Source organism: Aquarana catesbeiana, linkage group LG06 (assembly GCF_042186555.1).
Source record: "Aquarana catesbeiana isolate 2022-GZ linkage group LG06, ASM4218655v1, whole genome shotgun sequence".
Lineage (NCBI taxonomy): Eukaryota > Metazoa > Chordata > Amphibia > Anura > Ranidae > Aquarana > Aquarana catesbeiana.
The window spans coordinates 30,251,329-30,265,426 of NC_133329.1; the positions used below are offsets into that span (position 1 = coordinate 30,251,329).

The window sequence follows — 14,098 nt, forward strand, 5'->3', positions numbered from 1 at the left end:
ACCTCAATTGAGAGTTAATCGTAATAATATGAGACATCCCACTCAAAGTTTAATCCTGCTGGTTTTCTGGTATTGAGGGAAAAAATATAATAAACTTCCCTCTTGCAAAGCGCTCTAAATCTACTGCCTCATCAGCGCCCATCACTAAAGGAGAAAAATTACATATTTACAAAATTTACTGACAGAAACTAAGAAAAACTTTTTTTTTTTTTTTTTAAATTTGGGGTCTTTTTTTTTTTTTGGAAAAAATTAAAAACCCAGAAGTGATTAAATACCACCAAAATAAAGCTCTATTTGTGTGAACAAAAAGGATTTCACATGGTTACAGTGTAGCATGACCGCGCAATTGTCATTCAAAGTATGAGAGCGCTGAAAGCTGAAAAATGGCCTGGGCAGGAAGGGGGTGTAAGTGCCCAGTATTGAGGTGGTTAAAAAATTATCCAGCAATGCACATTAATCAAGACAATTAGGTCTCTGTGGGCTCTAATTATCTGTGCTTGATTAGCTGCATTGAAGTACAGGGGAGACATTGGGTTGCTAAAAGACAACTGATGTCTCCATAAAGAGTACCCGTCACCTACCTGCAGCCTGCTCATATCACATACAAGGCATTGTAGCCCCTGTGATAGCAATAAAGTAAAATGAAAAAAAAAAAAGTGTAAAATGAATTCAAAAGAAATTAAAGCTGTAAAAAATTTAAAAGCATCCCACCATACCCCTGTCACATTTACATAAATGCAAACACATGTGTAGATCAACTCTAAACGGATAACCTGTAAAGACTTTAAAGTGTCATTTTAGGTACCATAGTTTGCCGCCATTTCACAGGTGCTCACAATTTTGAGTCCTGACATGTTTGCTATCTATTTACTGTTTATTGGTATTATATTGTGTATGTGTGCACTAAAATTCATTTTAGTGTACTTTTTCCTGAATATGTGCCTTTTATAAATGGCTGCACAAAAAATGTGATATACAAATTTGTAATGGACACTGTTTTATTCTGCAAGGTTTAAGCTTTCAGAAAGTACACGTGTGGGTGTTTTAAGTAATTTTCGAACAAAAAAATGTTGATTTTTAATGTGTGTGAAAAATTTTAAAATAGTGTCTGGGTCTGCAAGTGGTTAAAAGATCCATCACTCTAAGGAAATAGAAAACAAATATTTCACTAGAGTGCAAAACATGAAATTACTTGTATAAACTATTGAAATCAAATATAAACACAGTGTAACTTTTTGGCTGTCACTACTTTTTGGGGGAAATTGCTACAATGTATCATTAGTAAAAAATAGTATCCAACCATCAGCCAGTTTCCATCAATAAAACAATACATTTTATTTATACACATCACAACATCAAGTAAAAAGAACATCCACAAAAATTGTCAAGCTGTTTGGATTACTCTGTGTTTGCCATGATAATTGGTATTTCCCATGTATACACTGCTTTGCAAAAAGTATTCATACCCCTTGAAATTTTCCACATTTGTGTCATATTACAACCAAAAACGTAAATGTATGTTATTGGGATTTTATGTGATAGAACAACACAAAGTAGCACATAATTGTGAAGTGGAAGGAAAATGATAAATGGTTTTCTATTTTCTTTTTTACAAATAAATATGTGAAAAACCCCAATACAATACATTTACCTTTTTGGTTGTAACATGAAAAAATGTGGAAAATTTCAAGGGGTGTGAATACTTTTTCAACACACTGTACATTGGAGAATTCAATAAAATGAATTGATAGAAAATGTTGCTGTATTTATTCCTCTTACTCTGATAGGTTGTTTGAATGTGTAGCCCAATAAATCCTCGATGAGAGTTTACTGATTACACAGGTGGACAGTAACCGGTTATAGATAAAAGGACACAAGAATAGCTATAACCAAGATAGTCCAGTAAAGGTAGAAGAGATGTTTCTTCCATGCTTCTCCTCCACAATTCAGTGTGGGTGGTGGTGGGGTGGGGGTGAGGGGTATCTGGGATTTCATTGAATGTTGCGTTCAAGATGGTCCTGATCCAGTTTTGGTACTGTCAGGACCTAGATAAAAACCCACAACCTCTGCTGCACCTGGCACTAGCTTTTCTTGCTGAGCCACCTGAGATGCTGGACAGCTCCCTTTCTGGTCTTTTGGACTTTCTTGTCTTGTCTCTTGTTTCTGGTGAACCTTGAACTCTTTGTTTCTCTCATGAACTTCCTGAGCCTATGTGATGGCTTAAAAACTGAGACTGAGCCTAGCCTCTGCTACTGTTACATGTCTAAGAGTGAGCCTTTTGTACTGCTGCAAGACGACGAGTAAGTTTATGTGGAGTTAGTCTTGTCTATATTCCCATCGCACACTTTCTTGGATTACAGGCTCATCAGTAGTGGGTGCTGTAGTGATTACCAGCTGGACACTGAATATATCACAGATCAGTACACATATTTGCCAGCACACCATGGATCCTCAATTGTAGTCCAAAACATCACAAAAAATCAGTACAAAGTTTCAGAGCCGTGCAGGACCTCTTCATAGCATGCCTGACATGGAGGTCCTGCATGGCTCCAAAACGTTGCACTGACTCTTTTGTGATGTGATCTTTCTGCAATAACGATTTTGGACTGCAATTGAAGATCCATGGTGTTCTGGCAAATATGTGTTCTGATTCGTTTGGAGTTAGTCACCTTCTTGCAGATTCAAGCCCTAAAGAAGGAAGAGGTTCTGTAACCCACCATGTGTTGGAATTGAACTGATAAGCAAACAATGATTATTACCAGCTAACCTCCAATTGATTCATGACATAGTTACATATTTGGGAAATGATGTCACCACCATTTAGCAATGATGTCATTACTATCTTCACCCCAAGCTATCATTCAGCTAGTGGTATTGTTGTGATCAGTGATGTGTGCCAGGTATTATTTAAGGGGGGTTCCAGATACTGACAAGCTTTCTGCCTGCAGATTCCAGCAAGTTGTTGGAAAGAGGCCCTTGTTCTTATCAACATGAGGACAAGGTACTTTCCAAAGGGGGTCTAATGTTGAGGGCAATGGAGGTAATGGCTTTGTAAATGCCCTGAGGGAGTCTGTGTATCAGTTATATATGAGGGCTCTTTAAAAAGTTCACACATTTTTTTAAACTCTATTAAATATAAAAAGAACTGAAACTTTTTGAAGACCCCTCATATTTGTGTCCCCAGCCGATATTATTTTGGTTGGGGCAATACTTTATCAACCACTGGCATATCTCTTTCTCTCTGTAGTGTTGACTCTGAGAGGGTTCTTTTTGAATTGGCTCATCTGGGATAGGATGGAAAGGGAAAGGAAAAACACTGTGTGCCAATACCTAATTAAAAAAAAATGTGATAGATTTCCTACTCTATTCAAAAGAAGAAAATACATTTTTGTATATTCGTTAGCCGGTTCCCAACTGGCTAGCATACATATACGGGGGCAGAATGGCTCCCCTGAGCAAAACTCCATACAGGTACGGGGTTACTTTAAGAGCCACCAGAGGGCATGCGCGTGACCCCGGGGGTGCACGCCGGCTGCGCGGCAGGGGACCCAATGCGCGTGGCCGGTGGTCGCGATTGCGTGCACAAGCGACAGCATGGGGATTTGTAAACACGCAAATCCCTGTGCTGTCTGAGCAGATCACCACCATTACTAGTAAAAAAAAAATCAAAAAAAATAAAAATGCCTTAAAAATGCCATAAATCTTTCCCATAGATTGTAGACGCGATAAATTTTGCGCAAACCCATCAATATACGCTTATTGCGATTTTTTTTGGCCAAAAATATGTAGAAGAATACATATTGGCCTAAACTGATAAAGAAATTAGTTTTTTCAAAAAAAATTTGGTGATATTTATTATATCTTTTTTTGTTTATAGCACAAAAGATAAAAAACGGCAGAGGTGATCAAATACCACCAAAAGAAAGCTCTATTTGTAGGAAAAAAAGGACGCAAATTTAGTTTGGGTACTGTGTTGAACGACCGTGCAATTGTCAGTTAAAGCGGTGCTGTGCCAAATTGTAAAAAGTGCTCTGGTCAGGTAGGGGCTAAAATCTTCTGGGGCTGAAGCAGTTAACAAGGGCCATACTACTAGACATTCGGATATTTTCTCACCAAACAAATAAACTTTGCTCTGGAGTATGAATAAAGCTTTGCAAACCAAAACTCCATAGCTTTCTACTGTATACTGGACCATTTGATTTTTGATAAATAAAAATTGTGGATTTTGCATGGACCCCAGCTTTGACCTTTTTGAGTTCCAACACTTTCTCAAAATCTCAAGATGTTTGCACGATATTTATTCCATACAAATGCTTCTGTTCATGCGGTGTGGGAAGGGGGTGAAATATTCCCCGTTATCTGTCACCGGCCAGTATGTGGCCAAGCTAAACTTTGTTGGGCTTGCCAGGTGAGTAAAATTCAACATTTATGGTCACCCCCCAAAGGAAATGTGTTACCACAGAAACAGGAAGCTTTCCAATGTTGATCTCTATGTCTAAAAAGGCTATTTGGCTGGCTGTCATATTGAACTTCCATCCCTAATACGCTTTGAAATTATTACTTTTTTGATCCCATACATACTTGACTCAGTAAAGTTGACTAAAGCTTCCATATTTCAATTCTGACAGGTTTTCTGTGAAGTTGATCCCAAAGATGGATCCAGACAACATTTTAAAGGTTGTTAAAATTTGAGCCAAGTCGCAACTGATCAACAATTTTAGAAGGCCAGCAAAGAATTCTGGACGGCTGTACTCTTCACAAGCTTTATTATTAAAACCGCCAAAAAAAAGGACATCACATAACAGTGGGGGGCAGGAGATGGATAATGTGTTTCGTGCCCACTAGGCGCTTAGTCGTTACAAATAAGTACCAAGGGGGTGTGAAACACATTATCAATCTCCTGTTCCCCACTGTTCTGTGATGCCCATTTTTTGCTGTTTTAGTAAAGCTTACCAATAGTGCAGCCATCAAGAATTCATTTCTTGTCCTGGTAGCTGTTGGCGAACCGGGCACGCACCTTCTGGAGTAGCTTCTTTCAGTGAGCAACACAATGCGAGAGCAACAGCCTGGAGCGGTGTGCATTTTTTTTTCAAAATTTCTAGAAGTTTGCTCACCTTTACTTTTCTTTATTCTGAACTGTCAAGCAACACGATGGGTGAGGTGGAGGCCAACAACCAAAATGTAAAAGGTGTCAATTTCTAGAATGTTTATTAAAAACTAAACGCAAGCATAAAAGACACCATTTGACATAGTTATGCCCCGTACACACGGTCGGACATTGATCGGACATTCCGACAGCAAAATCCATGGATTTTTTCTGGCAGATGTTGGCTCAAACTTGTCTTGCATACACACGGTCACACAAAGTTGTCGGAAAATCTGATCGTTCTGAACGCGGTGACGTAAAACAGGTACGTCGGGACTCTAAACGGGGCAGTAGCCAATAGCCTTCATCTCTTTATTTATTCTGAGCATGCGTGGCACTTTGTGCGTCGGATTTGTGTACACACGATCGGAAATTCCGACAACGGATTTTGTTGTCGGAAAAATTTATAGCCTGCTCTCAAACTTTGTGTGTCAGAAAATCCGATGGAAAATGTGTGATGATGCCTACACACGGTCGGAATTTCCGACAACAAGGTCCTATCACACATTTTCCGTTGGAAAATCAGAGCGTGTGTATGCGGCATTACAGTTCGGCTCCATGCACACTAGCATTTTTTTTTTAAGCTAAAAAAACGCTGGAAAAAATTCTGGATAAAAAACGCTGATAATAGCTTTTTGTAGTAGCGTTTTAGGAGTGTTAAGGAGTGTTTTTTATTAGTGTTTTTGCAGTTCCTTTAAAAAAAAAAAAAGGAAGAAAAAAAATTTAAAAACACATTTAGTCTCTATGCACACTAGCATTGTTAAAAAAAAGCTAGACAAATAAGAAACGCTGGATGAAAAATGCTGATGATATCATTTTTGTGCCAGCTTAAAGAAGCATTTTAGTAGCATTTAGAACATTACTATTTTATTAGCCTTTTTGCAGTACATGAAGAAAAAAAAAAAAAAAAGAGCTAAAAAAAAAAACTGTTATGCCCCATACGCACGATCAGAAATTCTGCCAGCAAAAGTCAGATGTGAGCTTTTGGTCAGAAATGTGTGTACGCTTCATCGGACTTTTGCTGGCAGAATTCCAGCCAGCAAAAGATTAAGTGCAGGTTCTCTATTTTTCAGTTGGAAAAAGTATCCTATCCGAAAATGCTTTTGTTTGTTTGCAATTCGGATGCGCAAAAAAATCACGCATGCTTGCAAACAATTTGACGCATGCTCGGAAGCATTGAACTTCATTTTCTCGGCTCGTCGTAGTGTTGTACGTCACCGCGTTCTTGATGGTCGAAAGTTCAGAGAACTTTTGTGTGACCGTGTGTATGCAAGCCAAGCTTGAGCAGAATTCCGCCGGAAAAACCATCCAAGTTTTTCTGGCGGAATTTCTGATCGTGTGTACGTGGCATAAGAAGAATTTTTGTAGTTTTTAGAAGCAGTTAGGAACGTTTAGAGTTTTTTTTTGATGGAAAACGCTCCAAGAAACTCTACAAAAACTATTTTTTTTCTGCAGCTAGATGCTGAAGCTCGAAAAAATGCTAATAGTAGTGTGCATGGACACATAGGATAACACTATTTAGCTTCTAGGAGCAGAAAAAAATGCTAATAAAAGCTTCTAGGAGATTTAAAAAAAATGCTATTGTGTATGGAGCCTTAGCAGCATTTAGGAGCGTTTAGGTGCTTTTCTGCTGGAAAAATGCTCCAAGAAACCCTACAAAATTTTTTTTTTCTGCTCTTAGACGCTGAAGTTCAAAAAACCCTAATAGCCTAAAGTAGTGTGCATGGACACATAGGAGAACACTATTTAACTTAACTATTTAACTTAACTATTTAGGAGCAGGAACAAAAAAAAACTAATAACAGCTTCTAGGAGCTTAAAAAAATACTAGTGTGCACGGAGCCTAAAGCCTCGTACACACGGTACAATTGTTGGCCAACCGAGTGTCTAATTTTTGCCAAAAGGGCGTGTGCCAGGTATCCCGCTATCGGCTGACTCTGGGGCAAAGAAGAATAAAAGTAAATGTACTCTGTGACCCAAAAGAGAAGTATGGCTGAAATAGGTTTGACCATGCTTGTCATAATATAAATTATTCTTATTATTATAATTTATTTTATTGAAAGCACTGGGCCCTAGTAGTGCAGTGACTATGCTGGCAGCTATCCTGCTGCCTTCCCTTCACTTAGATATAATTTATGTTGATACTGACAGCTGCCAGACAATAAAATAGCTAGGGCCCCCTCATCACAATTTTGCTATGGGGCCCCATTCCTTAAATTTATGCTCATGATGGGATTAAAATACATTTTTCAATTAAGACAATTGATACATCTGTGTATGCAGCCTTTTGCCTGGAGTTCATTTCAGATTCCACGCTTTCCTCATTGAAAAAGAGCTAAAAGTGCCAATCAGTGCTCTCCAGTTTACATCAAAGAAATAAAGAAAAAAATCCATCCCTGCAATACATGTACATCTCCTCATATCTGTCTCTTTAAAAATGCTCACCTGCTGAAATGTACCTATTGATCTGACAGAAATCCAGTGAGCTCCTGAATTCCTGTGCACTCTGTCTGCGCTGCATTGACATCTCAAGCCTTATTGTCAGCCCAGGCCTGCCCATGTAGACCACAGAACACCACCTACGAGGATGATGCTAGAGGGAGGTGGTCGGTAGTCCTAACAAGCAGCCCTTAATGCATTTACCACGTCCAAGGACCTGTAAGCTGAATATATTACGTTTTTGTTCTTTTGTTTAGATTTTGCCTTTAAGGAGCTTCTCAGTTTTCGAATGTTGGGAGTAGAAGACAATGTGGTTTATTTCCTAAAGGAGTAAAGCATGCTCACTTTGTAAAGTACATGTTTTACTTAGCTCAGTGAATAAGGTACAGCTCTGGTGACCTCAATCATCCAATAATACGCACGTTAAATTCAGTTTTGTTTTATTTCCCCTTACATTAGATTGGGTATTCTTTGCAAAGTAAATGTTTTCAACACCTTTAGAAGAATAAACCCCATTGTCTAGGTCAGATGCGATGGCTATTTTAGGTTATATAAGTGTCAGCACGTGTTTGGCCGTAGAACCAACGATGAGTGCCCTAGATGCAGAGGAACAGGCGACCTAATTCACATGGTTTGGAGGTGCCCAAAACTAGTAAGGTACTGGACTGAGATTATAAAGAAAATAAACGCTACGTTTAGAGTGGACTTAGAGCCCGACCCCAAAATCTGTGTGCTGGGCTACGTCAGTAGCGGACTGAGGGATAGAAGCACAGCCGTAGCGATAGCAAGATGCTTGTTTCAAGCTAGAAAATTAATTGCACAAGCATGGCAATCAAGCACACCTCCAACCCCGGAAGTTTGGGTCGGGACGGTTAACTCCACAATATGGAGCGAAAGGACATTCTACATAAGGCTAGGCAATTATAAAACGTTCGCGAAACTATGGAACCCATGGGTCCAAGCAATGCCATGCTCCTTTCCAGCGTTACTTTAGTGTCGAGGGCAATTGTCTTTTCACCAAGGCAGAGATGTTGCACCATAGCCTAGAGACCCGAAGCTAAGAGAGAATAAGGGAAAAAAATAATAGCTAGACATAAAGTGTGCATCGGAATAGTGAGCGCAGGTTAATGGGGGGAGGGGGGGTGGGGGGGGGGGGTTCACTAGTTTGGGTAGTTTGGAAGGAGTTTAGGGAAAAAAGAGAAAGGGAAAAAACACTGTCATGTATGTAAACGGCAAAAGATTGTGCGGCCGGCTGTCCGGGACATGTATGGCGGGTGTGATCCTTTTTTCTTTCTTTTTTTCTTTCTTTTTTTTTTCTTCCTTTTTCTTTTTTTCCCGGTTTTTTTATGTCACACTTTTGTATAACTGTAATTTTACATACTGAATGCATAAATTAAGAGAAAAGTCTGAATGGCCACAATGATGTCACTCGGTAAGAGACAAATATGACCATCAATCTGAAAGATGTCTCTGAATCAAGGTAACTGAAGTGGTCAAAAAAAAAAAAGAAAAGAAAAAAAAAAAAAAAAAAAAAAAGGACCACAATCATCCAGCGATGGTGTGAAAGGCTGGATGTGTTGGAGCTTCCTTCAGATGTGCTTGATGGCACAGTGGTGGTGTTTCCCATGCTTTTGAAGCTTCCTCCACATGTCCTCGTTGGTGTAGGAATATTTGACACATAATTGAAAGTAACGTTCAGGTAGGTGCTGATCCAGGCTTGGTAGGTCGTCACCAGTGTATACACCCCAGGAAAGTTGGCTTTTGCACATCCTTCTCCCCAGCTCACAACTCCAACCTGGTACCATACTCCCTGGACCTCACACACCAGAGGTCCTCCTGAGTCACCCTGTAAAACATCAATAATCATCAGCTGCACCAACGTATATCTGTACAAGATAATTCAACAAAATGTCTCAATCTTAGCATTCACCTTTTCCATAAATGTGTAATTAAACAAACTAGTTGAGCACTCAGGAAATAAGTATGGAACTGGCACTGCACAAAAACTTTAAGTAGGAGCCGAGTCAATTTTCATTTGCTTAAAGCAACTCTGTTGCCAAGTGAGAAACCTTTCAAAAATCAGGCCCTGCACAGCTGCACCATTTTCAAATGTGGCAGTGGGTTCAAGGAGAAGATCCCCCACCCATTGTCACAGGGAGGGAGGGAATTGAGATGTGGGGATAGGTACTGGAGCATGTTACACCTGAAAGATGTTTCAAAGGGTCCTTTAAGATACATTTGACCATAGTTATTCACATACTCTTTGCAGTGCACCTAATAATGGCACAGACATGGAAATCAGCTTCAGCCTCTAATGTAGGGGGAGTGCTGCGGTTGGTTAAGGAACTATATGGAGACGAACAACTGATGGCTTACAAAGATGGTAGTCAGGTTAAATTTCATGCTAAATGGGCCATCTTGGAAACATTCCTTTCTAAACGCTAATTTATTTAAAGTATGTTCTAATAATCTAAACATATACAGCGATTGGTCTTATAGATCTATTACAAACCTTGGAGATGCTCAACTTTAATTTATTTCCATGTTAAATTTTATGTACAACCGTGGCCAAAAGTTTTGAGAATTACACAAATATTAATTTTCACAAAGTCTGCTGCCTCAGTTTTTATGATGGCAATTTGCATATACTCCACAATGCCATGAAGAGTGATCAGATGAATTGCAATTAATTACAAAGTCTCTTTTTGTCATGAAAATGAACTTAGTCCCATAAAAAAAAATTACACTGCATTTGTGAAGAAGGCTTTAGGGCACACAAGAAAGTCCAGCAAGTGCCAGGACCATCTCCTACAGCTGATTCAGCTGTGGGATCGGGTCACCACTAGTGCAGAGCTTGCCCAGGAATGGCAGCAGGCAGATGTGAGTGCATCTGCCCACACAGTGAGGAGAAGACTTTTGGAGGATGGCCTGGTGTCAAGAAGGGTAGCAAAGAAGCCACTTCTCTCCAGGAAAAACATCAGGGACAGACTTATATTCTGCAAAAGGTAGAGGGATTGGACTGCTGAGGACTGGGGTAAAGTCATTTTCTCTGATGAATCCCCTTTCTGATTGGGGCATCCAGAAAAAAACCTTGTCCAGAGAAGAAAGGTGAGCACTACCATCAGTCCTGTGTCATGCCAACAGTAAAGCATCCTGAGACCATTTGTGCGTGGGGGTGCTTCTCGGCCAAGGGAGTGGGCTCACTCACAATTTTGCCTAAGAATACAGCAATGAATAACGAATGGTACAAAACATCCTCCAAGAGCAACTTCCCAACCATCCAAGAACAGTTTGGTGATTTGGTGATGAACAATGCCTTTTCCAGCATGTTGGAGCACCTTGCCATAAGGCAAACGTAATAACTAAGTGGCTTGGGGAACAAAACATCAAAATTTTGGGTCCATGGCCAGGAAACTACCCAAACCTTAATACCATTAACAACTTGTGGTCAATCCTCAAGAGGGAGTTGAACAAAAACCCCCCACACATTCTGACAAACTCCAAGCATTGATTATACAAGAATGGGCTGCCATCAGTTCAGGATAATTTTTTAGCAGTGGTATTACAGCTGCTAAAAGTGATTACTTTCTTCTGGTTGTTAGGGAGCCAGCACCCATCGGCATCCCAACCACCAGTTATCTACCCTCACCCAGCATTTTCAGCTATCTGCTGTGGATTCCCGACTGACAGGTGAATGCAAACAAATAGAAGGAGAAAAAATCAGCATGAGGTCCCCCACAATTAATACCAGGTCCTTTAGGTTGGATATGGATTTTAAAGGGGGTCCCGATGAAAAAAACCGCATGGGGTCCCCCTCCAAATTCCATACCAGATCCTTTGTGTCTTGTAAGGATTTTAAGATGAAACCTCATGCAAAAAATACAAAAAGAAGTATGACCCCCCCCTTCAAAATCCATATCAGACCATTAACTGAGCTTGCGGTTTGGGTGGCCAAGACAAAGAGGGGGCAAGCATGCGGCCCCCCTCCTTCCTGAACCATACCAGACCCTCAACATAGGGGGGTAGTTTGCCAAGGAGGACTCCCTACCAAGCACTGTATCCCCATGCCGATGAAGACAAGGGCCTCTTCTTCACAACCCTGGTCCAGTGGTTGTTGGGTCTGTTGGTGAAGGGCTTATTGGAATCTGGAAGCCCTCTTAAAATGACAGAGTCACTCTCATTATCTTTGTATTGTTAAATCATCAATAAATTCTTTTGAAAAAAATAAAATAAAAATGACAGAACATCCAACTTATTCCAAGCAAAAAAAAATGTTGGCCAGATCTAGGCATTAAAGTAATTTTTTCACCTTAATGCCCCACCTTAACGCCCCAATATATTTCCTACCACCTTCCCTAAACACTTACCTGGCTCCATGTCACAGTTCCTGTTTTTACAGGAGAAACCAGGGGCAGGGGAGCCATAGGCAAACTCCTGTGAGGAGTTAGCGCAGGGCATGGCTCAGGAGTGCATACACATGGGTTACTACTTAGCACCAGGCTTGTTATGGAGGCACCTGAAGGAGGCAGGAACTGACAGTATCATGGTAAGTGACCTTTCTGTGCAATATCATTGCACAGAGCAGGTAAGTATAACCTCTTTTTTCATTTAAGAAAAAAAAAATGTATTATTACTGCAACTGATGTCATGCATTGCTTCTGCTTCCTGTGAAGAAATCAAGACCTAAAGGTGAGCCATGCTGGAATGCTGTTGGTGTCACTCACCTGGCAGGAGTCCTTTTGCCCATTTTTGTAGCCGGCACAAATCTCATCATACTGGATGCGGTAGGATGTTCCCAAATTATAATCCGTTTGACATGTATTGCGATCTATTAGAGGAACCATGACCTCCTGGAGGATTCCATTCGTAACTAAGCTCCCTGGTGATGAAACATAGAGAAGAATAAGTTTACAAGGTTACAAGGTAATAGATAGATACATTGATTGGTCACCTTTATGCTCCCTTCCATGAGCGTAGCATAAGGGGTTGCAGGGGTCACAATTGCAACCCCGACCCTAGCTCCAGGGGGCCCCTGCAGCCTCCCTGTCATATTATCATATCCTCCACAAACTCCAGCTCCGATCTGCCCTAGGGCCCCACAGCCACGCTCCAGTACTGGGCTTCTACTTTGCCTTCCACAGTCCACACCTCTCTGTTCCCATTGGCTGGGGAGAAGCTGTGAGCCATTTCCTGAATGGAGAGGAGCACGAGGTGAGAACAGCCCAGGATGGGGAAGTGTCTGTGCTGTGTGCTGGCAACATGGAATGGTAACCGAGCTCAGCGAGGCAAGAGGAGGAGAGTGCCATCCTGTAGCCACGATGGGACCGATGTCACTGGTGAGGTATGACACTGCTCAGTGTCTCCTAGTCACAAGCTGGGATTCTCTGTACCCACCACCTGGGGATGTCTACTTACCCCACTTCCCTGACAACTGGGGAGAAGACACACACCCCTGGGAGTTGACCTTCCCCCAACACCTGCCAACACCAACAGAGAAACCTTCAGAAATTGCTAAATCAAATCCTTTAACACCTCCTCGGGGGGGCCCTGAAGGGCTGTAGGCTCCAGATTTTGTGTCACATGGCTTTGGCCTCCCAGATTTAAGTTGCCCTCCCCAAAGTCCCCTGACCACCCCCTCCACCCTGCATGCTATGCCCGGCTGAGTACCATGTGTTTTGGTGCAGCGTTATTTTAAAAAAAAGGCTCAATGTGCTGTACGTAGCCGGTAGAGAGAGCAGACCTGCGGAAGGGGTCCAGCAGGCTCCATCCACTACAGGCTGCCTGAAGGAAATTACAGGAGGGTGCGGAGACGAGACCAGGAGAAAGAGTGGCAGTGAGCAGTCTTTATTACAGGAATCTCCTGCACAGAGGTAAAGTCTCACACTAGATTACTGCACAGATCTGAAAGAAATACACAAAGCACCCCAACGTTTAAGAAGGATACATTTTTAGACTTTATTTAGACTTCATATGCTAACCCCAGAGTTCAGTCAAGTGTTATTAGCTCTTTCACTGCCAAAGCTCGTTTTGCATGTTTTTGAGCACATGCTCAAATACACATTTTAAGCCTGAAAATTTGTTTAAAATCCCCAAACATTATATATTATATACGCAAATTGGCAATCCTCAAAAGGGCTTTTGGGTCTATGCAGAGGGGATACACAATTATATGTAGTATAATAAAGCACATTGAACACAGTTGTGGGGGTATTAGAGAAACACACTATGTAGCTCATCACATTACAATTTAGTTTAACCACTTAAGGACCAAGCCTTTTTTCCAAACTTCTAGTTTACAAGTTAAAATCAGTTTTATTTTTTTGCTAGAAAATTACTTAGAACCGCCAAACATTATATATATTTTTTTAGACACCCTAGTGAATAAAATGGCTGCCGTTGCAATACTTTATGTCATACCGTATTTGAGCAGTGGTCTTACAAGCGCAATTGTTTTGGAAAAAATACACTTTTGTGAATTAAAAAATAAGACAACAGTAAAGTTAGCCCATTTTT

The 14,098-nt window shown here is 40.8% G+C and overlaps 1 protein-coding gene across 1 annotated transcript in view; it reads right to left on the reverse strand.

The window, feature by feature from the left end:
• Positions 1-1,310: 1,310 nt before the first annotated feature.
• Positions 1,311-14,098, reverse strand: part of LOC141147932 (serine protease 33-like) — a 28,150-nt gene continuing 15,362 nt past the window's right edge. Inside the window, exons 4-6 of the mRNA XM_073635091.1 lie at positions 12,310-12,464; positions 9,195-9,431; positions 1,311-1,923 (exon numbers count right to left, since the gene is read on the reverse strand). Of these exons, the coding sequence (XP_073491192.1) occupies positions 1,858-1,923; positions 9,195-9,431; positions 12,310-12,464 (458 nt within the window). The 3' untranslated portion in view covers positions 1,311-1,857. The remainder of the gene's footprint in view (positions 1,924-9,194; positions 9,432-12,309; positions 12,465-14,098) is intronic.